Genomic DNA, 27513 nt, shown 5'->3' with positions numbered 1-27513 from the left:
CATGTCCGTGCCTCTTGCCTGCGTGGAGGAGACTGGCAACTTTCCTTTGAGGAATCTCCTTCGCTACACGGAAGAGTGTCAGAAAATTGTTCAGCTGCCCAGACTGGAGGTGTTTCATCCCTGTCTCTCCTGCTGCCCCCAAGAGTGGTCACTTAGTATGGCTGGGTTAGCTCCTCAGGGCACACCAGGGGTTTTGGTAACCTCAACAACGTCCCGGGCAGCCAGCAACACCTGAGGCATCACTGGAGAAACTGCGCAGCCCGCAAGAGCGAGGATCGCAGCAGATTTACGTGCTAGCTCCTTGCTGTATTCTCCCTTTTCTCCAGTTCACACTGACCTTGAATCAGGCAAGGCAGCAGGGACTTCCAAGGTACAGAATACAGGTACAGCATAAAAAAGATTCCAGAAGGCTGAAGTCCCTCTGTTACTTTTTTCAGCAAAAGGCTCCCTCTTACAACTACATAAGCATTTCAGTTTCTGAAGGTCAGAGATCAGCATACGTTACAAACAGCCCAACACATCAGCCTAAGCTGCAAAGATCTTAAAAGCCACCTAAAGGAAAATTCAGTATGTGTGATTATTTCTCCTTAACAAAGACTCAGGCTTTAAAAACAGGTTTGAGTACAGAGCAATAAGCAGTGTAGTGCAGGATCATTCTTATCCAAGTTATGTGCCTGAGCTCAGAGAAACCCTCAGGCAGAAGAGACAAGCAATCCCAAAAGCCCTTATGGAATCCCAGACAAAGAAGCAGTTCAGCACTTCACTCCTTTGCAGTAGAACACTCATAACTGCACTACAGGTTACATTTGGACATCCAGGGAGGTGTGGTTTTTAAATCAGCACCACCTGTAGAAGAGCAAATGCTCCTTTCTCAAAAGACCTTGGCTTACAGAAAAATCCCTTCCGCTGGTTCCATCTCTTTCCCTTTCACCATGTCACCTTATTCCCAGGGCAAACAGAGCAGCAAGGGAATCGATACCTTTGCTCTTCCTTCTAAGTCTAATAAAAGACAAAGGACAACGCTGCCTCACTCCTGGGAACAGCTGTCTATTTTGTGTCCACGACCTCGACACCACGAGAGGAGAGGGGCCTGGCATATCCATCACACCTGCCTTCAGGCTGCTTGTTGGGGCACAGCAGCCTCACAGCAGGGCCCAAGGGACAGAGCAGCCAGGTCACAGAGCGCCGTGGGGAGCACATCCCTGAGCCAGCGCAGCAGGAGGGCAAAGCGCACGCCTGCCGAACCGCGCCGGAGAGCAGCTGGCTCAGCGATGCCCATCCTGCTCCGACCGGGAGGAATGGCACTGCAGGGTCAACCCTGCACAAAGAGGAGATGGTCCTGCCTGTGCCAGCACAGTGGGTGTGGGACAGGGCCAACATTTTAGCCCAGACTCTTCTAAACACCAGGGTAGCTTCTTCGGTTAATCAGGAATACTGGGGACATCCTTCTGAAGCTGAACTCCACTGCAGCTTAACGCGAGATTAATTGGCCAGGTGCTGTAACACTTATTTTGATAAACCACAGGGAGCATGCGACTCTGATATCAGAGTGTCAGGAGAAGAGATCATCTGCTTATAGAGAGAATTTAATTATCTTTATTAGCAATTATCATCATCCTCAATTTGTATACAGCAGCTGAATGCAGTGGCCTTAATCAGGTCAGAACTCTGTTGCATCCAGCCTTTTAGAAGTGCAATAAGCTACAGCCTGACAATAGGACACACAAAACATATCAGGCCATGCGAGGACAGGAAAAAGCAGAAGGTAATGAAGCAAGAGGTTATTTTAGCACAAAGTAGCTGCTAGTCACAGAAAGCCAGCTCCTTTCCTGTTTTCCAGCACTGGCTACGAAGGCCAACATTTGGCCATAGGCATATACTTAAAAAGTAACAGATGCTTATCATCGCTCACATGCCACCTGCCAGCAGTCACATTAATCTTCAGGAATTCTCCCTGGCCAAAATGCTGGCTCCCCTGGCAAGCTAGTGGTTATTTCATCTCACTCCGGGATCAAAGCCTGGATTACACACACAAGGTCGAGGCAGGTGCCCTAGGGAACGTATGGTCTGCAGAACTTGAGCCACAGAGTCTCTGTATTTCCTGGTCATACATACAGAAAAATTGCATCAATTACTCATTACCTAAAAACTGTAGTAAGTAGAATACCTCAGGGTGTCTCCTCACTTACGTCTTTACTTCATTACCATGAATTGACAGATAAAGTCTATGTCATCTTCTGCCCAGCTCCTCTAAGACTCAGAGCTTTATAAACTAGGTGGTATTGATTGCACAAAAGAGCAGGACACAGCCCCAGAAAGCTTAAATTGATGTCTGTCTGCCTTCAACACATGACAAATTTCATCCCCTTAGGCCAAGACCATAGCTCCTGACCACAAAAGCTCCGTTTATTAGATGAGCTGCTTCCACTCCTGGCTCTGATGAGTACAAGCACGTGACTCTACTCCCTGCTTGGTGTGACAGTGTTCAGGTGTCCCTGGTTCTCAGCGGAGATTAGGAATGCCGAGCCACACAAATACACATAAATATAAATCTGCGCGTGCACCAAGATAATTTACAACCCTTTCAACTGCTTAAGACAGACCAACAGCACACTGTGAACTGTACAGGAGATGCTTTGGACATATGATCATCCATGCACACAGAGTCACTCACTTCTATTACGGTCCTGACCCTCAGCCATGAAACACCCAGACTGGCAACCAAGTTTCACCCAAACTTATTATCCCAGTGTAAATTTCAGTATAAAGAGATCCAGCCACTTGGTGCCTCCCCTTTTTCATTTCTCGAAAAAGTGATTTTATCATGGCAGATTATTTTTTCACTCAGTAATTGAATTAGGCAACGCCAAAGTTTTCTTGAAATCACTCTGGAACGAACACATTGTCCTGGTTTCGGCTGGGATGGAGTTAACTTTCTTCTTAGTAGCTGGTGCAGGGCTGTGTACTGGCCATGATGTGAGAACACCATCCATAGCACACTGATGTTGTTAGTTGTTGCTGGGTGATGTTTATACTCAGTCAAGGACTTTTCGGTTCCTTGGGCCCTGCCAGCGAGAGGGCTGGGGGGGTGTGGGAAATTGGGAGGGGACACAGCCAGGGCAGGTGACCTAAACTAGCCCAAGAGGTATTCCATACCATGGGATGTCATGCTGAGTATATAAACTGGGGGAAGAGGAAGGAAGGGGGGGACATTTGGCATTATGGCTTTTGTCTTCCCAAGTAACTGTTATGTGTGATGGAGCCGTGCTCACCTGGGGATGGCCGAACACCTGCCTGCCCATGGGAAGTGGTGAATGAATCCATGTTTTGCTTTGCTTGCATGCGTGGTTTTTGCTTTAGCTGTTAAATTGTTCTTATCTCAGCCCTTGAGTTTTACATTCTGATCCTCCTCCCCATCTCTCTGGGTGAGGGGGAGTGAGCAAGCGGCTGCGTGGGGCTTGGTTGCCGGCTGGGGTTAAACCACAACACACACCAACCGTAACACTATTAAATGTGGGGACATCCAAACGTTCTACGGCATTCAGCTGCAGATGCAATGTAGAGGTGCAAGTGATCTTCCTGCGACCTCCCAGCCACGGCAGGTTAAATCTAGTGTCATCGGAATGCTGGGCAAATAGCACTGAGAACAGAAAGCCACGCAGCAGCAAGCGACTTGGTTCCCCTCCTGACTTCACAGTGAAGAATTTGCATCGCTGGGGTGAGCCAGGGAAGGTGAAATGAATTACAGTGACCTACCTAAGGTGGTATCAATTTTCTGCAGCATCTGACACTTCAGTATATTCAGTCTATCTGATCAATCTGCTACTTACTCTAATAACCTTCCCTGGGTATTGCACGCTAGTAATAATGAAAACTGCTGCAGCTGGTCTATGTGTCCTGCTCTAGCCCTGCAAAAGCAACACTTTACTCTTTTGGGATATCACTAGTCCCTTCCCCTCCAATACAACCTTAAGTCACATCATCGGAATCCAATATAATTTTGATTCATACTGGGTTGTAAGACCAAGAGGCAAAAACGCTATTTACACAGAGCAAAGCTCTCCTGCCCAGGCTGGAAATAAGGGTATTTCTTCCTCAAAAAACCCTGAACCTTCTATTCATCTTTATTGATGAATTTATTGTAGTCCTTCTACATCACGTTACGTTTTACAAAACTGAAGAAATTCCAAAACATATGCATTAGTGTCAGCACTGAAGTGACTGTAAACTTTACCCTCCACACACAATTCAGGTTAACGTCACATAACCAACCCCCTGCACGCAATGCCCAAAACATGACGCCTTTGAAATGCTGTTAAAATGATACGGCAAAAGCATGGTCCGGCAGGTCTGCCCAAACAGTGGATCTCACGCTGCCCGGCTAGGGATTCTGAAAGAGGCAGAACATGTTCAAAGCAAGTTGTGTTATAAGAGATTACATGGTTAGTCTGTGGTCTGCATCCGTCTCTAACATCTCACCTCAGTTCCATCAACCATAATGAAGGGCAGTAGGATGTAAGAAACAGTCAGTGGCTCTGGGATGTATTTCTAGGCTGGTGAAACAAACAGCCAAACAAAATCCACCAGGTAATTAAATAGCTATTGCAGAGACTGGTAATTTTGATACTGCTTCTTGTTCTAATAAACCAGCATTTCTCTGCATGGTAAACACCTATTAGCCAGGTTCTCCCACTCCTTTTCAGTCAATAAGATTAAATACAGACAAAAGCATCAAAGGTGACCCCCTGAAATACAAACTCATGTTTCAGCTAAGCAAAGGCTCCTTAAGCCAAGGCTCTGTGAAGATGACTCCTGACCACACTTCCAGCTTCCCTGGGCTATGCATTTACTCTTCCAGGAAGGGACACGCACAGGTTCTGCAGAACAAGCCGTTGTCCCCTCAGTCCAGACAGAGAGGCTGCTGCTAGCTTGCCTTAAACCTCTCTTCCACAGCATGAACCATTTTGCGGTATGTAGCCAACATATAGTTTAGGAGAGTCACCCTAAACCAGCAGCCTGGCTGCCCGAAGGGTCACGATGGGTGACCTGGGGTGAGGCCAGGGCAGCCCACAGGTCACCTGGCTGGGGGGCTCGCTTGTCAGCAGGACCTGCATGGCAAGGGCTGCCCCCCATCACATGGCAGGACACGAGCAGAGGGAGCAGCTCTTCACCCCTGCCCTGCTGCTACTCATCCCCAACAGCCAAAGCCTAAGGATCAAAAAACCTCTTCCCTTGCCCTCCTCCCCTCTTCCCCCAGTCTCCTCTAAATGAGGAAAATACTGGAGCAGTGAGAACGGCATGGCTGCAGGGTTTGCAAAGGGCTTGATGGCTTCACATGCACTGGGAGAGACGAAAACAGGAAGGAAAATGAAACGAGTGTTCAGCAGCCATCGGTTCTCCCTCTGAGGTTCACGCCAGGGCAGCGCTAGGCAGGCACGAGGTAACGCCTCCACCAGCACACTGCTGAAGCTGACGGCACTCCCTGGCTCAGTGCCCACCGCCTCGCTGACGCCAGCGCGCACCTGTATCCCCAGGGCACGTGGAGGAACTGGGGGGCCTGTTTACCAGCAACCTCACTCCATCGTCCTGCCAAGATCTGTGAGGCAGAACACCACAGCCACCGCCTCCGTGTTCCGCAACCCCTGCAAGTGCCTTCCGGGTCCTGTTTACCTCCTCCTGCCCGGGAGGGTAGGAAGTCCCCTTACTCACAGCTCAAGGATGAGGACCACATCTGTCTTGTTCTCATATATGTCGTGCAGCTTGATGATATTGGCATGCAGGATCTGCTGCAGAATAGTAACCTCCCGTTCGATTTCCTCGCGTCTCACCCCTCGACGGCTGGCCCGGCTCTGACGTTTTTTAATGAACTTAGCAGCATACTCCACACCGGTGCTTTTTTCTCGACATTTCTTCACTATAGCAAACTGGCCACTGCAAGGAGAAGAAGATAACAACAATTCTCTTTAAGCTTTCATATAATCACAACTTTCCGAACAAGCTATTCATATACAAAGGTGCAACCCCTGAGCAACACCGCTAACCGTACAAGCTTGTTCTTGGTACAGTAGCGGGGACTATCAGAGTTCTGCAATTAAAGTCACCTGAGCATATAAGGCAGCCTCCTGCTGCGCCTGAAATGCAGCAAAACCGAGCAGGGTCTGACAAGGAGGGAGGACAGATGTTAGAATCCCTAAAAACCAGTTCATGTTTAAATGAATAAGATCTGTCCCAAAAGGTTCAAATTACCGCTCCTTCACTGGGTAATGCTTAAGGCATTCACGTCTGCAACACACCATGGCATGTTCACGCATGCATTACGGTACCTCCCTTAAGAATAATTTCTCAGAAAAGAACTCAAAGGATCGATAACCCTTTGGAAATGTAGAACTGGCCTCCAGTAACCAATTTTCAAATAAGATAATGGTTTATTCATATTTCTGCACTCCGCTTGATGAATTAGCTGGAAATGTAACTACAGTAAGTGCAGCTTTCTCACTGCACTACTAGAATGTCCCACTGTACCAAGGAGTAAATTGGCTGCATTAAAATTTATAAGGCATGTAGCTGCAGTTTGCCAATAAGGTTTTCCTTGCTGTGGTTCCTAAAGTAAGATATATTCCAGCCCGACTGCAATATTTGCCCCTGATCTCCTACGAGGGGAACACGTGGAGGCCACACGATTAACTCAAAGAACAGCACCCGTGGCTGCAGCCGTGTCAGCGGAGAACCCCTCCAGAGGGAACGGTTGTTACTGACCCTTCAACGGCACAGTAAGAGAACCTGCCCTGTTCTTCGGGGGGGCTTTTCTTTCTCCATCACGCTCCTGAGAGGCACTGTTTGACTTTAAAGAAGGCATCATCTCCACAGAGACGATGTTCCCTCCTTCTCAGGTGTCTTCTGAAAAAATAACTGTGATCAAGCTGACAGATGTCATATCAAAATTAAGAAAGGTGGTCGGCAACTAAAGTAGGATTTGAGTAATACAAATTCTACATAAGGCAAGAATGTGGAATGAAACAGGGATTATTCAGAGGATCCTTTTGCTCCTCCTGTTTTGAAGGGACAACTGTGTTATATCTTAGAAATGCTTAAATCATCCCAGCCATACAAACGAAGGAATTCAATCATAAGCCATTACTGTACGTTTACACAGCAGTCCACACAGGATGTGCTAAGAGAGCTACCTCTGCCTTACAAAAATTAAGGGAAAAGGATGGTCTGTAGCTTAAGTACTGGAGGAATTTGAGTGATCTGAATTTTGCCATGTATGTATCATATACCCTATAGCAATTCACTTTTCCCTCATCAGCAAAACAGGAAAGAGATTTTCTTCCACACAGAACGCCTGTGGGTATTTGCACGCTGCTTAGCACAAAGGTGTCCGTTTCCGTCTGCTGCTACTTAACAGACATGTTAAGAACAGTCAGTGCTGTGCAATGGAACGGAAGGGGCTCCTCGCCAAAGTGACCCCCAAAAGCACCAAAAACCATGCTTAAACAGAAACACGTTTTTTTCATGAAGGACTGCTCAGCAGATTTAATTAAAGACCTGTAGCTTTTTAGGTTTGATTTAAATTTGTATTATTTAAATTAAGCAAAGAGTACCGGGCATACAGATTTAAATCAATATTAACTCCTTAGGTTGATTAATGAAAATACCTAGGTACTTGTTAGTCTGAAGTTACGTGAAACCTGTATGGTTTGAGGTTTCATCACAAACTCTCAATTTCAACTAGTCTTTACGAAAAGCAAGTTAGGATAAAGATTTTTCACCCAATGCAAAGTTTCCTTGTTTGGACACAAACACGTTCTCTGATTCTCAAGTTTTCCTTAGATCTTAAAAAACAGAAATTCAGAAACTGTCATGTTTTAAAAAAGGAAAACCTAGGTTAAAGTACAAAAAGCATTGATATTATTTTTTTCAAACACAACTGATGCAGACTCACTGCTCTCCTAGCTCAAGCACCTCCAGCCCAAGTAACAGTGAGGAGTAAGAACGTTTGGTCTTGACATAAACTTAAGTCAGTTCAAACATGAATGAGGCCAGCCCGTGCCACTCAGGATGAGTTCCACTCACTTCTCTCTCCCATCGTTCAATAGGAAGCCACCCGGTATTTTCACCAATTCAGTGATTTCAGTAACTTTCATACAAAGTATTAAAATAAACTACACTCGCTTTTGAACAAGTATGTACATTCTAATGAACCTTCTTGTACCAATGGTACCTTGGAATTTTTTATTACTTTACCTTCCTGTAACTAATTATTAGTGTAGACCCAGACATAGCGATGTGTAAAATACATAATAAAATGGGACACCGAATCTGAGCTGGTGGAAAACAAGGAGCTAGTGGGGAAGCACTGTAGCAGCAAGAACAACTGTCAAGGAAGATTACTCTAGCAGCAGTGTTTGGAGATTGCGTTTGGTAAGTCTGATGGCAGGCTGCTGCTGCCAAGTCTTGAAGCAGTATCTCTGCAATATAATCTACAAAAGTATGAACGGAAGGAAAAGTTGACTCCTTTTGCTTGGACACTAGTTCAAGCACTTCATCACCCACCTGAGCACATCCGCGGTTTCAAGTAGCAAGAACAGTTTATTACCATCCCAAACCTCCTCTGCCAGAAACTGTAAGCTGAGGGTTACTTCTTTTTATTTATTTTTCTATTGCTAGATTTATCAAACTCCTTTTTGGCAAGAGGGAAAGAAAGAGAAAAGACCACAGAACACACCTTGCACACGGGCCACGTATGTGCTGTTACAAACACTACTGTGACAGTGAAGGTGCACCAGAGAGCTGGAGAGTTGAGCCCATGGATAAGGTCATGCACTTCAATCTGCTTTGTTTAAGTGTACAATGCATTTCCTGATAAAAGTGAGATGAAAAACTGTAAAGCTGTAAAAGCTGTAAAAACAGAACAGGACTTTAGTTATAAAGTCTGGCTAAAACTACTGCTTCACGGAAGCTGCCTTTTGTTTTGGCAACTTGATATCAAAAGGGGGCAGGGATTAAGCAAGAAGAGGCTGTTGGCCAGTATCTGCAGAATCTCACTGATTCAGAGGCAAGGAGCCCCAGTTCAAACCCATGTTCTGCCCTTTTCATGTTAATTGGAATGAAAAACATGGAAACTTTAAGTCTGCCACACATACTCCATACCCCACCAAGCATTCCTTAGTCAGAAAAGGCTCAGGTTTTACCAATGATTACCTGACAAAACCACACTTTTGAAAAAAAAAAAAAAAAAAAAATCAAAAACATTTCACTGCATTTCCACCAAGGGGCATAAATAAATGTTGAAATCCTAGGAAGCTATATGGCCAGGGAGCCACCGTCAACTAATCAATTAAGCAGGGAAGCCTCCAAGAACAGTGCAAATCGCTCCCCTTGCCTGGCATGTGTGAAGGCTGCAGTCATGCAAGACCCTACCGCCAAAGGAACCATCCTGCCCAAGCCTCTTGTCTCATCACGTTCACAGTCCCTGCTGATGTCCAGCTGCTCTACAAGCAGACAGAGCAAGGCAGGGAGCTGCTGCCGGCACCCAGGAGCAGCCCCGCTCGCCCTGCCACCGCGCATGGCATGCCACAGGTCGCACCCTGCACCAAAGGGCCGGTCTCCAGCCCCGAGTAGACATCCAGTGCCAGGAATTTCCTTAGTCAGAGCACCCAGACTCACAAGGCAAAGACTCATCTTACAGCTACCCTTCACCTTGGCTACTGTGATTTTCTCAGCCAAGATCTCTCTATAAGGAACACAACCACGCTCGTTGAGTGCAACCCCCCACGACTACACTGCAGAAGCACCGAACTGTTATTGTTTTCACTATTATTGTATCCTTCACTGGCAGGGGAAATGAGAGATGCAAGTACAGTTGGAACTTATTTTATGCAGCATACACAGCAATTATATTCAGAACCTCAGAATTATATAATGTACCTAGTGCTTCGTTAACACAGACAGCTGGTTGGAGTCTGTCTTAAATCTACCATGGCAAAGAAATTAAAAATTATGGCTGCCATTTGGTGCTCGCTTGCTCTCAAAAGCTAAGACTCCGTGGCAGAGGCAGCCTCTCATTTCAAAGGGTACAAACACCACCAGACAGCCTGAAGTACTTCTCGTTGGTTTTCATTTTCATACATATCCTAAACACCTCTCAGGAGAGAGGCGGGAACAGATGGGACAGTTGTATTTATGCCTTTAGGAATCATCAATCACAAATGGAATGGAGACTGCAGCCATGTGTCGAATCCATTAATTGATTCATATTTCTGCCTCCTGATTTTATCTTTTCATGCAAACCCTGGAGAACTTAAGAGAATTAAGCTGCTACAAAAGCCCCAAACTTGCCTTAAACATTCTGCTAAAAGAGTTTGTTCTGTAGCACTGAGAGCTGTTTGCGTAAAACACCGTGGGTTTCAGGAGGTTCTTGGTTTTTGTTCTTTTTTTGCAAGCCATGCATCTTGTTTGGTTGAGACCTTCTAAAGAGACATGGCACTAATGTTGCTTTGTTCGCTTCCTTGAATTCTCTCTGGGGACATAAATTTTGCCAGCAAAATTCCAGGAGAAAATATTATTTTATGAGTGCTGATTGTGGGAACGAACACAGTCATTTTTGCATTTAAAAAGTCTAGTGATACTGTAGGTTTTGTACATTTTTGTTTACTGAAAAGATGACAAAAGTAGTAACAACATGGCACAGGAATTCCTGACTTCTCCTTTTACATACTTACAGTGTGGGACAACTGTTCACTGCATTACCCGTTCCCCTGTAACATACCGCTTCCCCCCCGCACGTGTACCCGCTGCCCTGGTTTCAGCCGGGACAGCTGATTTTTGCCGTGGTGCTGGTGGGAGCTGGGGTTTGGCTCTGGTGTGACAATGGGACAGCAGCCAGGGGCCCCGGTTTGTGGAGTGGGGCACGGGGACTGGGGCGCGACACGGCCAGGACCGGTGATCTGGACTGGCCAAAGGGATGCTCCATCCCACGGGACACCGTGCCCTGTACAGAAGCTGGGGCAGGGGGCTTGGCTTGGGGTCAGGCTGGGCATCGGCCAGCGGGTGCAAACAATTCTGTGTTGTGCATCACTTGTTCTCCTTTCTCCCTTCCCTTTGGATTTCATTCCTCTGCCCTTCTCCCTCCTTTTCATTATAACTACCATGATTATTATTGTTGGGTTTATTTTATTTCAATTATTAAATTGTTCTTATCTCAACCCTCAAGTTTTACATTCCTTTCCGATTCTCCTCCCCATTCCCCCTGGGGGGGAGTAAGGGAGCAGCTGCGTGGTACACGGTCACCGGCTGTGGTTAAGCCATGACACCCAGGAACACCCACTCTGCCTGCCCACGTCCTGGTCTTCCTGCAATTTCCTTCATCCCGTAAAAACAGGCTCGTGCAGACAGCCTTCACTGAGAGAGTTTGTGACCGAGGAGAAGAGGCTGCAAGGCACGGGGCAAAACACAAATGCCCCATTTCTTAGCCCCGGACATTTAAGACAGATGTGGTGCTGCCCATGGCCCAGCCTCAGCCTTCCCTACCCCTGCAGGGCACGCCAGCTTGGCCCGTGCCTGCTCCCCGGTTCCCAGGGCTCCATCAAAGCACCACAGGGTAACGCTGAAGGACCTCCCAGCCACCTTGAAGACTGTCACAAAGCAGCAGCTGGTGTCCCTCTCCGCAAAGCAGCCCAATGCTTTGCCAAGCACTGACACGCTCAAGTACACCACGAGAAGACCTCAAAGGCAGGGAGAAAAGTCTTTGCACAAGCGTTAAAGGGCGAGCACGCCGCTCTGCCTTCTCCCCAGGCACCATGACTAGCTCACACGGCGGCCAGGACAGCCACGAAGGGGAGGGGGTGGCTCACTGGTATCGTACGTAGTCAGACACACTCTGGATTTCTTGTTAACCACAGAGCCTGCACAGCCAAGGACCGACGCAACACCGTTTCTGCAGCTCCTAATGCATTTTCATTGAACGCTGCAGAATCAAACGGCCTCAGCTTCCCAAAACTTTCCACCTAGGCTAAGAAAAAAGCAGAGGAAAGGAAAGCAGGTCTGCCTCTGACACCCGAGTTGGCAGCAGTGAGAAGTTAAGCCATTTGCTTCATTTCACATGGGGAGTTCTGTGGCTGATCTTAAGACTCAAAACTAAATTTCACAGCTCAGATGTCCAAATTTCCAACAACTCCACCAAAAATCATATCTTGAAGTATATCTCTGAAATGAAGATGAATTGGATCATAAACAGCAGTATTTAAAACGCACACAAGATAAGCTCAGAGGCTGACACTTCCAATTTTTATTTTTTTTTTAAAGTAATGAAGTTTGTTCCCTTTCAGAAATATTTTGGACAGCTGTAGAAAAGCCTTGTCACAGATTCAAGACAGGCTGTCCTCAATTGTGCTACTAGCTCAAGAGTATAAACAATAGCAGCTGCAAACCATCAGTTATAATATAATTTGGTAGGACATCAAATCTGTCCATCGTTAATAAGAGAACTTATCCTAGCAAGGAAGATAACCTATTATTCGCATTGCTACTATCATCTAGGAGATCTGTCGCTGAATAAGACCACAGAGACAGTACTGCTGGGTGGTTTGGAGTCCATGTCCAGAAGCATGCTTTAGAGGAACACAAGTTCAGCTTATTTAACTGTGCAGCTCAGGAGAGGATGTGGAAAGGACGTGGGGAAGAGAGAAACCGGACAATCCAGAATAACAGGATAACTTCTTGCTCTTTTTTCAAAGTTTATTTTTAATACGGGTTCTGGAGGGTAACGTTCTGGGGCAGAATGTGACTTGAGAGAACGACACGAGTGCAGCCAGCCCGTTCGGAATGCCTGAGCGCATAACAGCGGCATTGCTACGGAGCACTGGAGTAATGACGGCCTTCAAGCAGCTATCTGCATAGCTGCGGGTTTATATGAATCTTCCCCTGATAGTCCAGGAAAACCCCATCACTGAGTAGCTGTCATGAAACACTGGAAACATGCAAACAAAACACCGAGATGACAGTACAGGCTACCTGACTGCAGCCAGGCTCCCTAAGGCCAGGGTGGGGAGAAGGTCAGGGAGCCGATTCTGTCATTTGAGCAGAGCAAACCACTTCTTCCCCAGACACCACACACACATTCCCTTTCTGCATGGTCAACCTATTTCTTTATGTTCCATTCATGTTCAGCTTAATTTCATTCATTAAAGAATTCTAAAAAAGAGGATTTTCATCTTCATCATCATCACTATTATTATTATTATTGGTAGTTGTTAAAACTTGAAATTCCCATTAAATGGATGATACATTAGAACACGTTGACACATACACTTTACACTGAAATAGGTTTTCAAGAAGTTCTTTGAAAAGTTAGTGAACCTGGAAAAGGACAGTGCTCTGGCTTTCTGCCCATCAAGAGGCGACACTCAGTCCCCTAGATGAGCCAGGACAGTTTACTTTGGAACAGATTTGCAAGGGATTTTAGGCAGCAATTTCCCACTGACTTTAGCAGTAATCAGATTCCTACACACTTGACAGAAAATAACACCTTAGTCTTTCTGTACTTCATTTCCCAAAGTCTGTAAAATGCAGGTAGTGCTACTGGAAAAATGAAATAAAATTGTAAGGGGTAAGCACACAGTCAGACCTACAAATTTCATGCCTCTAGCCATCATCAGAATTGCAGTGATAATCATTCATATTTTTATTCACTAGGTACTCCTGCACAAAAACACATGACCAGAAAGGCAAATGAAATAAAACCTAACAGCATCTCAGCCAGTCTTTTCCCTGCCTAGAGGCACATGCAGACCGCCGTGCACACAAGGCAGTTTAACCCTGCTTTTCACGGAGCATCTGAAAACTCAGTAGAGGATCTGAGCATGTAGCTGGAATTCCTTTTGTTTCCAGTTTGGGAGCTGTTTGCTGGCGGTGAGAGGCCGCTCGGCTCAGCAGGGCCAGCAGCACATGGCCAGGGGTGCCACCACTGCCTACTGCACAAACCAAAACACAGCAAGACTTTCTGTAGAGGAATGAAGCTGGGTTAATTACCATCGATAATATACAACTGTGGGCTGGCTGATGTGGGTAAGGTGCAGCTGTGGCTGGTTCTGTTAAGAGGTTGGGCAGCCAAGGAAGAGAGAGAAGAAGTAGAGAGGAGAGAGAGAGTGCACACTGGCTGAGGAGAGACCAGGAGAAGGCAGCAGGGGGACCGGCCTGAAGAGTATGTTGGTATGAGATGGTAAAAGACCTTGTTGCAGCCAGCTATTTTTGAGAGTGCTGTGACATTTTCCACACAGTTGGGTTTTTTTTCATTATTTGAATGGTGCCATAAACATCTATTATGCTTTTTATATGTTCACTTTTACCTACAGCAGGTGTAGGGAGGTGAAAATTCCTAAAAAGGTGACGGTTCCCTCTTCCCATTTGAGAAGAATGGGACACAGCAATGCGGAGTACGCTGAGCCACAGCGGTACGGATGCGGCAATACTGACACCGGCACAGCTGCTTTGCCTGCACCAGATGGGAAAGTTCATTAAACTGCAGTGGACACAAGAAAATGCTTTCCAGCGAAATGGAGATGACCTTCCGTTCCCCTTGATCCTCTCCTCCCTTGCATGTTTTGTTGTTGCTTATTATGTTTTAACAAGGTTATGCTGAGCTATTCCTCGCCTACTTCAGCTCTTGCTCGGATGCGCACATCCCTCAAGATGGAAGCAGAGCTAAAGAAAATGGGGCTGGCACGGCAGCCAGCTGGCTTTAACGGTGTGATTACCTTCCGGGCAATGTAAGGGCCTTGAAGGAACCTCCTCACACCAGAAGCCTCAAAGCCATGCGATGTAGGAAGGCAACAAGACTCAGCCTGATTGCAACTCAGAATTATATTACGCACCAGGAAGGTAAAAGACACACTGGAAAACTTTCACGTTTTTGAGTGATCCAATTTAAACTGCTTCCTCCCCACGTACTGAGGAAAACAGAAACACCTGGGTGCTGAACTCAGATCGGACAGAGAGTGGAACAGCCTCAGGCATGTCACTTCATCCTACCTTACAGCAGCGCCCTGAAAGCAGCAGCTGTACCCGTGCGACAGAACTAGATGGTTCCAACTCACATTTGCATCAAATTACAAACACACAATTCTGATTTAAGATAATTTTCTATAGAAGAGTAGGGTAAATGTTTCAGTCTCGCAGCATCCTTCCCCACACCCCAAAATGCACTCTGTGTATCTAAAAGCAAGGTTTGGGGCACAACAACGTACACAAGGCACTAAATAAAAAACACCACCTTACTATAGGAAGGAGCTTACAGGAGAACTGAAAAAATGAGCTTTCACAATATATAACAGTGATCACCATTTGAATAAACCTATGATTTTTGTATTTCTCCCTTCTTCTTCCCATTTAGGACATTCAGTTCTGGGAATGCAAGCCTAAAAGCATTTATTTCCTATTACAAAGCCTACCCCAAAGACAAACAACGCAACTCACGTATGTGGTTGCTTGTGCTTAGGAAGCTGAAACACAGCTTAGAGATCTAATTTTAGGTTTACTAGACTTTGAAAAGTTTGCCAGTCATTGGCTCTCTTTCTCTAATGAGATGAGAAATTATGTCTGCTCCTTCAACAGCAAGGATAAAAAAAATGACACCCTATCCAGTGTCATATATTCTCTGAGCACTGAGTCAGTGTGCTATCTTTAACCCTGAAAACAATTTTATTTATGTTTACTGACAGCAATCAGTTACTTCACAGTCTATGTCATAAATCAAGTCAGGTTCACCTTCTGTTAGCATCATACTGTCCTTTCTCCAGTGAACGAGCTTACAGCATCCTTTGCTTTCATTCTGCATAGTCTACAGTTAGAGGCAAGTACAAATCCTAAAAATATACTATGAAATCATCATATCTACATTCTTAAGTTAATATACATAAACATAATCACGGAGAATAGTGTGAATAGTGTCTAGCTAACCTGAATGCAAGACTTCTCTAGATTTAAGAGGTTGGTTTATTTAGTTTCAGCAAAGAAGAGTCATTTATTCTCAGTTACAACAATTGTTTTTACGTCAATGGTTTTGTTCATCATGCTTTTTTGCCACTATTAAATTCAGGCTGGTTTTAACTGGCAATCTCAAGCTTAGAAAGTCTGCATCTTATTACTTTTCCATCTTTTTCACTTCTATTTCGTTTTCTTGAAAAAACTACCCTAACAATCTTATCCTTTCATGGTTGCATTTTTGTTAACTTTCAAAGGAAAGCCCTTGAGAATTGTTGCTGAATGCCTTTCTTAAAAAAACTCAGGCCTGAAAAAGCTGTTTTCCTCTCAAATTTAAGTGATTAGAGCAATTGCTCTACTGCATGTAATTTATCAAGCTAAATACTTTCCTCCCTCTTTCCTTACGCTTCAGAGATGACTTCGGCTAGTTGTGATTGCATGCTCTTCCCAGCAGAGAGGACAGCAGCCTGGTAGGAACTTCTTGTACAACCCATTTGTACACTCTCAGCTCATCTGTGAAACACAGCTCACCCAAAGGCTGTGCAAGGTTCACAAAATACATGCATACAAGTACTTTCCTGGAAGCTTTTTGTAGGAAGCCTGCGGTCACAGCCAGAAAGAACTGGAAGCCTTTTGTAAATGTATTATAGCAATAATTTGTAGTATGGTTTATTTTTTGAAGACTAGGGGTTTTGTACACTAAACCAGGATTTGGTACAGCAGAAACTTAACCTAAGCAGTAAATTAATAGTATGTCCAACAGCACGATATTTACAAAGAAACTAGAGTACAATAGCTGAAACAACAAAACAGAAATCCTGCCACGACAAGGTCAGTGAAGGGAAAGTATCTTGCTGCTTCCCTACGACTTAACAGAATGAAAGTTAAAAAACCCCAAACCTTAATCTGTTAAATACTCTACTGACATCTCTTATAACTTCATAAAGAGCTTTAAAAATAAAATTGTCACAAACACCACTGTACTTTGTTTAAGCTGCAAATAAAAAGTGAGTTTTGTTTTGTTTGGGATTTGGGGTTTTTTTCCCCAGACAAAGCGCAAACAAAGTGGCTACCTCTCCTAAAGCAACTATACAGAACCTAAACTGTGACAGACACCAGATTATGGCAGAATAATCTAAAACGTTTCTTAACAGAGCATTAAACAGGAATCTTGCTTGGCTACTAAAAAGTAGATAATTTCTTCACATGTGTCAAAGATACAGAAGTAATTCCAGTTCACAATATACTATGGCTCTCTTTTGCGCCTTTCGCACAAGATTATCATAGAAATATCACTAACTTAGCACAACCCTGTGATACAGACTGAAAGAAAATTGTTATGATATGAGAAATAACTAACATGATTTCATTTCAGGCTCGCTAAGTGCTCAGGCAGTGTCAGGGTGACTTCTAACCAAACCAGTTAATGTCATAGAAAGAAGTACCACTACTCCAACAATCTGCTACTTTTTAAACCTAATGAGCTGCTACTTTATATAAAGAGAGGGAAAAAAAATCAGCTGCCACGTTTAAATACACTGGCATTTTCACCCCCAACGCATGTTTTTACTAGCTGGTTATACAGTACTCTAGAATACAGTGACTTTACAGGGTAAGTTTCAATATTCATGACAGGGAGGTGCTGAGCACCTTTGGACATACCCCATCTCTAGATAACATCGCTGTCTGGCACCTTTCATCCACAGTTCTTTACAGCTCATGCACAGGTAACCAACACATCCTGGCCGCTGCCAGAGGAAAGTCAGAACGGTCAAGGAACACGGACTCAAACAGAAGGATCCACTGTACTGCAGCAAGTAGAGAGCAAATCAACTACTTGAAATTCAATGCAAGATTTAAAAAAATCTAGTGTTTCTGAGCAATGCTATTACAGGCTATCAATAAAGTAACATGTTATTTGCAGTACAGCCAGTGCCTTCAACACCATTTTGGGTCATTAGCCCTGAGTCACAAGAAACCGTGCCACCTACTGAATCATCACTGGCATCTCCTGAAGCTGTTAAATGTTTTTTGAAACTTCCCAACCACGCAAGAACAAGCAACATGGCCCTTATCAGCTCCCGAGGCTGACGGAGCAGAGTCTGCGGTGAGCACGAGCACGAGCCCAGCGATTCTGGCAGGTTCCTCACAGCCTGGCAAGCACTCTGTCTCAATGATCTCAGTAATCTGACACTCAAGAATAAAATGCACACGATAAAAATTTTTCCCCACGTTATCTATCACACGTAGCTTTTTAGACTGAACGTCAGCTCTCAGAGTGGCAATGAACAGAGTCCAGAGACGCAGGGAAGGTCACAGCTGACTCACGCTCAGCAGGAATAGCTGACTTGATAAGCTGTTCCCTCTGCTATGCAGCAACACCAGCGCATGTGCAACCTACACGCAGGAGGTCAGCACACTGTACCTTTGGGCTTAAAGGTCCAAATCCAGCTGGATATCAACGGAACATAACATACCTGGGAGCAGATAAATTGTAATAGGGCAACAGTATTTTAAATGGTTAAATGATTTTCCTCCTTCCCCATATATGAAACAGATGGAAATCATGCTGGCATTTTAATTGAGATATTAGGAAATCATCTGGAAGTCCAAATTCACAAAGGGTTGCTGAAACTCCCCTTTCACTGTTCTTTGTGGATTCTTCTGGTCTGCCAAAATAAGCAGTGGAAGTTGCCTCCTCATTTTATTTAATCTTTACTACACTGAAATAAACAATCTCCTCCAGCAGCAGGATAGCACAGAAGCTACATTATTTGTTCCCTCCGCTCTGCCTACATAGCAAACAGACAGGTCACTGGAAATGCTCTTTGTGAGGACTGTAGGTCCACAGAACTCAGATATTGAGGTTAAAACCTTTCTCACAGAAGCTGTAGATTCTGTAGTAAGGTTACAAGTCCTGGCTTCAGGATACACAGTCACTCACTCGGGGGGTAACTGAACCTGCCTTATGGGCAGCCCAGAACAGGCCAGTGACTCCAACCCAAACACTCGGGCACTGGCCAGAGAAGTCCGGCGATGTGAGTGATTTTTTTACGTCTCTCCTCACCAAAGCATCACTGTGCATCACGCTCAGCTATTACAACAGGTTTTCACTCCAGCTTAAAACTGCTGATGTAGAGTTTTAACAATGATTAATAGATGTCACCTCAGCCAAATTAAGCTTGACCATCAGAAGTATGTGCAAGCCCTATTCTGCATAAGATGGTAATAATCTGTCCAATGCTTTATCATTGTTAGTCCAGTGGTGAGCTGCACTATGTTTATTTTAAGTGTATTTTTACTCATAAGTAACATTTTTCATTTCAAAAGCATGGAATGAATACCATACAGGGTCTATTTTCTCAGCTGTTCAAACTTCCACCTGCTTTCTACTGCAATGCAAAGTGGAAAAAATAGTTTTATTTTTACAGAAATGGCAAAGCAAAGACTTGGATTAAGCCTAATATTCAGTGATTAAAGATGCTACTGAATTTGAGTTTTCTGAGCAATACCCACTGGGGTCACCCAGCTCTAATTATACTTTCAAAGCCAGATATGGACTGAGGAGATACACTAAGATCACTTCCATCATCAAGATGGATGGTGGTAATAAGGAATTCCCTTGAAAAAAACACATGACTTTGTTACTAAAGTAGGGCTAAGGCTAGTTCTAAATAACCAAGGCCAGTTCTTCTCAGTTACTGTAGGTAAAGCAGCTTTGTTATTAGAAAAAAATCCCACAAACAAACAACAAAAAAATCTCAATATCTTCTCTGCACTTTCTGTAAGAAATCAAAGATTTTGGAAACAGTTGAAAGAACTAACAGGGAAATCTGTTTGAAAAGGAAAAAACTTAAGGTTACTCACTCTGCTAGAAGGAATTAAAAATTCTAAAAATAGTGACTGCATCAGACAGCAGATTACAACCATCGGGAAGGTGACCAAGTACCAGATGCCAAAATTGTTTCAGCAAAAGATTCAATATACATCAAACACATGACATAGAAGATTTTTGTAACAATAAATAGTAATAGAGGTGCTGGTTAGTGCTCAATAATTGAATTTATATTTTGCATCAAAAGCAAAAACTTGTTTTGTGTGTGTTGTAGGAAAAAATAATCCAAGGCTATTCTTCAAGATTTAAAGAACTCATTCCAATTATAACTTAATCTAAGAGCAGAGTTAAGGTTCAAGTCTGAGAAAGCCCAGTAGTGAACCATTCCTATAGACAGAAAAAACAGCCCTGGTGTGAAGATTCTGTGCGATGTGTGTTAAGGGTAAAACTCCCAGCTGCAATCACACTGCTCTGTTTACAGGGAGTCCACCTAGCTGGATGACAGCACTTTTTATCATGGATTTCCAAGTTCCTCCCCCAAAGAATACCTCAGTTATCTCTGCTTTTTGTTTTCATTACATAAACAAATATTACCAGCTACACTGTCAGAACAGCACTCGTGCCAGTCCCAAGGTCCCATTACCAGCAGTAATGTGTGTGAAGCATTGCTCAGACCAAAAGGCTCCCCCTGCCTGGGTGCGCAGGGCTGAGCCTGCACGCAGGGAGCTGCAGCGGGGTACGGGAGGCATCACAGGCCAACCATGAAAGATCTAGCTCAACGTTCATCACGAAACCGCTATTAAAAGAAACCCAGGAGACAACTCAGTGATATTTAAGTAGTGATATTTAAGCACCTACAGCAGCAAATTCCTCAAAGTGAAACACAGACCATCCTGATATGCATAAAAATGTCACAGCCTTGCTGTAAAATTAATTTCCACAGTCTAAGCCTGGTCCACTCATATTCAGGTCACCTTCTGATTAACCAGGCACTAACCTGGGCTTCTAGGAACTCCTGAGGCACAGGACCCCACAGAAAACAGCCACGCCAGCGCTCTAGTTTCCACAACTTCAGCAAGCCCTACTTGTTTTTCCTGTCAGAAGAAAAGCTCTTACAGTTTTAAAGACGTGCCAGCTGCCTTTCTCAGTGGCCACCATGCTGCATCAGCAACAGTCTGTCTGTCTTTCCCAAAGCAGCAGATTTCAAAGTAGCACATGAACAAAATTCCTGTTCCTCATGCAGACTGAAAGACTTGGGTTTGAGTTCCTATGAAGATGAGTTCATCAGACTATGCATCTTGTATCCGTGCAAGATCTCCTGCCTCTGCAGACAACTCGGCACAGCCAGACAAAAGCTGAAGCTACAGATGAGCATCGCTCATCGTCACCGAGGCAGGCAACTGGACAGGCAGGTAAGGCTGGCACACTGGGGGGGAGGCAGAGCCCCTTTCCTACAGTAAAATAATAATGAAGGGCAGGGGCAGACTTCCTTACCCAGACACATCACCCCAATAATAACACTACTAGTAATGGTAGCACTGGTGTCTGTTACGCGTGCCTAAGCTGTTGAGCACTGCAGAGCGCTGAGCTGCGCCGTGCGGCACACTGCCTCGGGACAGCGCGGTGCCACACACTGCCCAGCGGGAGCACGCCGCCTCAATGGGCACTGCCAGGAAACACCTCCCGACAAGGTCCGTGACACTTCCTACCCTCAGCCCAGACGTGACATGCCACCATGACACTGCCCAGAAGGCACAGATGTCAACAGCTCTCTACAGCCTGGCTGGCAACACATGTAGGTAACAGATTAATGACTCTGTGGTACAACCTTTTCTAAATTACACAGCACATCTCTGAAATTCTAGCACCCTCTGTGCACCTACCACCACCGCCAGTGTTTGCTAGTACAACTGGAAAAGGCTCCTGCAGGTTTGTACAAGAACTCCTTCTGTGCAGCTAGACAGAGCTACCCATCCAAACCACAGGTCCTGAAACATTCTGGCAAAAGGCTCTCTAGCGAGTTTTGTCGCTGCCACCTTCCTGGGAACTGTATCACTAGGTCAGGAGGCCAGTTCTTCCTTCTCTTGGCCTGCTTTGGCCTTCTTTAAGAGTTTCCATTCTTGGTTCTCTCTTGCTGCCACCTCCCTTGCCACAGGAACCAGTGGTTATTTGACCTGCTGCATGTTCACAAGCAGACAAGTTTGCATTCACTCCTTCACATTCTTCAAGAAGCATTTCCCTTGCCTTGGCATGCCATTCCAGCGATCTGCTACACACATTGCTGCTACATCACGGCAGGATACTCCTCAAAACAGGCAAAATTGTTAGTAGGTTTCTTAAAAAGTTTATTAAATCAATGGTAAAGGATGCAGTTTGCCATTACTTGAATAAAAGTGACATCTAGCAACATAAACTCACATTTGAGAACGAACACATCTTGAAAACATTCTATGCACAATAATTTTTTGAGGTATCCGGTTTTGATCAACGCCTCAGACACAGAACAAAACTGAATCTACCAGGAAGTCCGATGCCTTCAAAGAGTGATAGCACTAAATGCTTGGGAGGACTGTATAACATACTCCCAAATCACACCACCTACTGCCCTTGGGACAAGGTGGGAGAGAGAGGAGAATCTTCTGCTACCTCTGCAGGCACCGATTACTTTATACTGCATTGCCTTCTAGCTCTTCCAGACTTCTAGGCTAACTAATATAACTGAGGGCATTTAAAAAAATATCCCTATAACATACTAATATTCAGTTAAGTTTTCTAAACTCTTCCCTTCTCCTATCATAAATTTTGAAAAAGAAAAAAAAATTTCAATATTCTAGCAATAAGCTGTGTTACAGATGTCGAAAGGTTCTCTATTATAAAATGCTAAAATTTGCTAAATGCACTCTAGAGGCTCCTCTTTTTTAGGCTCCCTATCAGCTACTGCTGGAGAACCTCAGTCCCCACAGACTTCACACTGACAAAGCGGCTGATCCTATCTTGCAGGAAGTAACTTTAAATACACATACATGATAATAAAAGTATTGCTCTCACCCAGCCAAGGCCACGCTAACCTTTCTAAGTACAGCTGCTAGAGCAAACAAGCCCATCAGCAGCCTCTTCAATGCCACATCAGACTGACTGGCCCATCCCTGCACATACCCTTGGGGGAAGCCAGGCAACAGAACTGTAAACCTAAGATTAATATTTGAATGACTGAGGGAAGGCTGGAGCTAGGCAGCTCGTCACAGCACACAGCTGCAGCTACGGAAAACCTGCTCCCCCTTTCTGCAAAGACTTTTCTCTCACACCACTGCCTTGCCACAGGAGACAGCTACACCTCCAGGACCACCTGAGCTGCTTCTAGCTCAGCAGTGATTCCGAGAATGACCTTGTTGAGGAGCCACAAATGTGCCATTTGCAGCATTTTACGCAGCTGGATCTGCAGAGCCGTTGCTGCAGCCACCTTCAGTGCTGTACAGTGACAGGGAGTGTCTAATTTCACCACCAGACCAGATTTATCTAAGCCTCACGCAGAGCACTTGCAGTAGGAAAGGAGGCTCCTATTACATACGTGCTGTGCAAAGACTTTCAGAGGAACAGGTGCTGGCTCTGTCACTGAGATGTTGTATTTTAACTTCTGTCTGAATCCGAGCTAGAACAAGCATTACGCCTCTATCAATGCCTACTTTTGTTCTCAAGAAATCACAAACTCCATCAGAGTACACAAGCAGGACAGACTCGTCACAGATGTTTGAAAACCTTTGTTTTTTGAGTGAGTTCTGTTGCCAGAATGATAATAAATTAATCCTGTACCTGTCAGCAGCTAACAGCTTGTTGCAAAAATACTGCACTAATAAATGTCATCTACAGGTTCCAGGGCATCGGTCAGCATTAGCATCAGTAGGTGCTGCTCAGAGATCCAGAGGCATGATAACCCAGCGACACCCCACATGTAGCACGCAGCCGAAACAAAAGGTCTGCAGAGCTCCTGGAAAATCTGAAAGTGAGAACACGCTGCCACAGATGGTGTGACATTATATTCATGGGCATGTGTAAAGTACACAACTTGAAGACGCTCAGAGTAAGGGAGCTAATCCCAGTCTTGTGGCCCTCTTCTCACAAGGTGCAATTACAGGGCTTCCCCAAGAAACCAAAACAGGCAGCAGAGGTCTGTTTGTTACAATCCGCCTGCTTCCTTCAGGTCTTGCAGGGAACACTTTTGCCTGCAGACCTCAGCACCAAGTCACACTGGGTTTCTCACCTACAAGGAGTATTACACGTAAAACGCTGGGAACTGGAACGTGATTTCGTCGTGGAGTTTAATATCCCTCTGTCGCGTGAGGATGGCACCTGCTCATGTATACCCCTCCTTCTTCTGGTTTATCTACAAAAGGTCTTTCTTGCAGAAAATACACCCATTAAAAAAGGCAATAATTTCAGATTCCATATCTGACTGTAGCTTCATCTAAACCCAGCCCATCACGTGATACCAGCTCACGGCACAAGCCCGGGACCAGCCACGTCTCTGCGACACGCAGCCAGGGAAGGAGGAGGGATGCTGTGAGCACACCAGCCTTCGCCAGCCACAGCCCCCCAGGCAGGCTCCCACAGCCCCCACCAGCCTTTGCCAGGTTGCTGTGAGTACACTCCTCCATTCAAAAGGTCTAATAACCATCAGCTTGATGTGGAGAGTGAGGTTTGTAATCTCAAAAGACACTGGATTTTCAAATCCAATTCAGGAACCAAAGTAAAAATATGCTGCTCAGTTTCCAATTTCTCATTTTAGCAATTTGACTGTTACAGCGCATAGAGCCTCGTAGGTTACAAAAAACACACCTTTTACACCCTGCGTACATACACTGCATTTCTTTACTGCTCGCTGTTTTCACTATCAGGCTGATGTTCTCAGGACTATCAATACTCAAACGTAAGCAGTTACAGAAAATTTAACAGTTGAGGCCTTCCTGACGGGGAAGGTAATGGGAAAAAAGCCCGACAAAGCCCCAAATCCAAAAAAACAACTCACTTAAAAGAAATATTCTCAACTCTAAAGATGAAATCGCTGGGAATGAAAAGGCTAAGATTTGGCAGGGAAACAGCTTCAACTGAAGTGTTTTAATGTAACTAAATTATTGGCCCTTGAAAAAGGGTAATTGCATACACACAGTCATTTATCAAAACCAACTGCCAGACTTTGGGAAAGAAGCCAACATGCCTATTGCCCTAATTTAGCTATTTGCATATTAAAAAGAAAATCACTGGAGGGTTGGACTCTGAATGACAACCAGCTCTCCTCACCCAGAGCCCCCATGTTGCTCAGGGACTGGGGGACCCCTGTCTCTCCCAGTTCACAAACAGCACAGTGCTTAAGCAGGTGCTTATGGTTAAGCAAAGTTACAGCTCATTAACTCCACCTGTAATTAATACCTGCAGATAAGCCTTTCTAGATTAAAAGCTAGATACAGGTATTAGCCAGTCCTGCCGAAATATTGACAGGTAAATCTTTTCAGGCATACACAGGCAGTGTTTTGCAGGCAGATATGAAGATGTTCCCAGCGTGGAGCCAGCTGAAGCAGCCGTCCGGTGCGGTGCGGCTTGAAGCACGCAGCCCAGCCAAGGGCACCAGGCGCTCCTGCTTCCCAGCTGTTCAGGGAACCCACAGGTGAGCTCAGTCTAAAGCACAGACACAGGTGACACCTATCTACAAAAGACAATGTAAACATACCTTTTGTTGTCCTAGTTGCAAGGAAAGAAACAGGAAAAATAGTTAGCACACTTACCCTAAAAAAATTTTAAACATTATCCAAAGCGCAGTTTTTGTAAAGGGATGTGTTTCTATCGTCGTATGTTACAATTGGTTTAGGCTATCATTCAGAGTCATTGTTTTAAGATGCGGCAAATATCACCATGTGTCAACTTCTAGAACAGTGTGGTGTCATCAGTACAAACTTACCTTCCCAGCTCTTCCCCGATTTCGTAAACATCCTCCACCTTCTGTTGCTTGAACAAAGCCATACTTGGACTTTTCATTGATGCACAAAGATATCGCAACTGTAATATCAAGAAAGAATGGCACAGATTACAATCCTCCAACAGGCAAAAAAAAAAATCAGTAAAACACGTTTCTGGTATAGTCACTTTGGATCCATTGTAGCTTATTCATGGCCAAAATTACCACTGATCAAAAGAATTAATTTAGCAGTCTCAGCCAAATAGTGAGGCTCCAAATCTGGAAAGAGGTGAACGCCTGTAAGCGAAGAGTGTTCTCATCCCTCGCTGAAGTACCTGAGCACGTACTTAACCAGAAGCACAGAACACGCCTTGAAACATAAATGTGACAGAAGTAAAGCAACCAAGTAATAATTTAACAGACTTACAGACAATGAAGCATCCACACTATGCTAAAGAGAGCTAGCATGAGAATCAGCACTAGAGGCTTCTTCACAGAAGTGTCAGCAGTCAGACCACAAACCAAGGAGACTGCAAGGCAGCGTCTCCTTTTTTCCGATGTCAGGCGGCGTTTCTGAAGCACACAGGCAGGACGGCACACGGAAACCAGAACTGCTGCTGCAAAAAGGCATTTTGATTCCGTCCACCGAGTTTTCATTGCAACACCTTTTATCACACACTAGATGTTTCAAATAAGAAAGACATTTCTTTCTCTACATTTCTTGCATGCAGTATTCTGTGTAACTGTGAAATTCATTTCCTGAACACAGTCTTTTAAGTTGATAAAGTCTGTGAGGTCTGGAAAGATAAGCCTCACCTGGGTGCATTTGAGCGTCTGGGAGTGTATTATGCTGTGGCACTTTTGGAAGAGAAGATGATCAAAGATAACATTACTCCTCAGGATACACCCACACAACATCGTAGGTTATGTCAACAGGTTGGATTTTAACACAATAACCAGCTGGCCAGCTTACGGAATGTTTGGTGTTTCCCGTATAGACGGACATTAGCATTATCGCCAATGACCCCAACAACACGCACTATTTAGATCAGAAAGTGTAAAATAGCTGTAAGGCCTCTAGCACCACAACAAAGTCTAACTGCACTGAGTGGCACAGCTGTTCCCACACATCTCTAGGCTTCAGCAGCCTATCTGTACTTGTCAATGTGATGTACGTTTTCTTATGAATCCCAGATGCTGCTTGCTTCAGATTCACTGGGGACTTCCAGGTTCTCTATTTCTGTACAGCTCCCACATGATTTTAAATAGCAGTGTTTGGCATCTGACTGTTGCACACTGCAAAGCATATTTCACAAGCAAACAAAGCTCTATTTCAATCCTTTAGAAATAAACTCAATCCAATGTTGGAAGAAGATCCAGCTATTCTGATAAATTACCAGGCTTATAAAACAGGACAAAGTACCAAGAGCAATGGCAGGGTTCCTGCCAAGTTGAAACACACATATTTCTTTTAAGATTTTTCTCTAACAAAAGCACACACCATAAGCAGCAAATACATTGTAAATATCTAACTACTTGTCAAAACGCAACCAGCTTTTGTCATGCACTCACCTCAGAAAAAAAAACGGCTGCTTTGTTTTCCACCTTCCTTTTTATAAACCATGGGCTTCTAACACATGGGAGGCATGCCAAGTATCAATGCAATCCCCTTCCAGATATGCTCCTTCTATTGCTTCAAAGGAACAGAAACAGTCTCTTAGCACTTGTACATAACTTTTTGGCTGATGTC

The 27513-nt window shown here is 44.6% G+C and overlaps 1 protein-coding gene across 9 annotated transcripts in view; it reads right to left on the bottom strand.

Annotated features, from left to right (window-relative positions):
• DAPK2 (death associated protein kinase 2) overlaps nucleotides 1-27513 on the bottom strand; it is a 54269-nt gene that overhangs the window by 20988 nt on the left and 5768 nt on the right. For 4 of the 9 annotated variants that reach the window (XM_055806167.1, XM_055806224.1, XM_055806188.1 and 1 more), the window contains exons 2-4: nucleotides 27336-27456; nucleotides 25767-25864; nucleotides 5710-5931 (exon numbers count right to left, since the gene is read on the bottom strand). In XM_055806167.1, coding sequence (XP_055662142.1) covers nucleotides 5710-5931; nucleotides 25767-25843 — 299 coding nt within the window. In that variant the 5' untranslated portion in view covers nucleotides 25844-25864; nucleotides 27336-27456. Of the gene's footprint in view, nucleotides 1-5709; nucleotides 5932-25766; nucleotides 25865-26190; nucleotides 26381-27331; nucleotides 27457-27513 lie in introns of all 9 variants that reach the window. The other 5 variants (XM_055806180.1, XM_055806173.1, XM_055806196.1 and 2 more) reach the window with 5 other exon arrangements.

This window comes from Falco peregrinus, chromosome 1 (assembly GCF_023634155.1).
Source record: "Falco peregrinus isolate bFalPer1 chromosome 1, bFalPer1.pri, whole genome shotgun sequence".
Lineage (NCBI taxonomy): Eukaryota > Metazoa > Chordata > Aves > Falconiformes > Falconidae > Falco > Falco peregrinus.
This window is presented reverse-complemented; position numbering and strand designations above follow the sequence as displayed.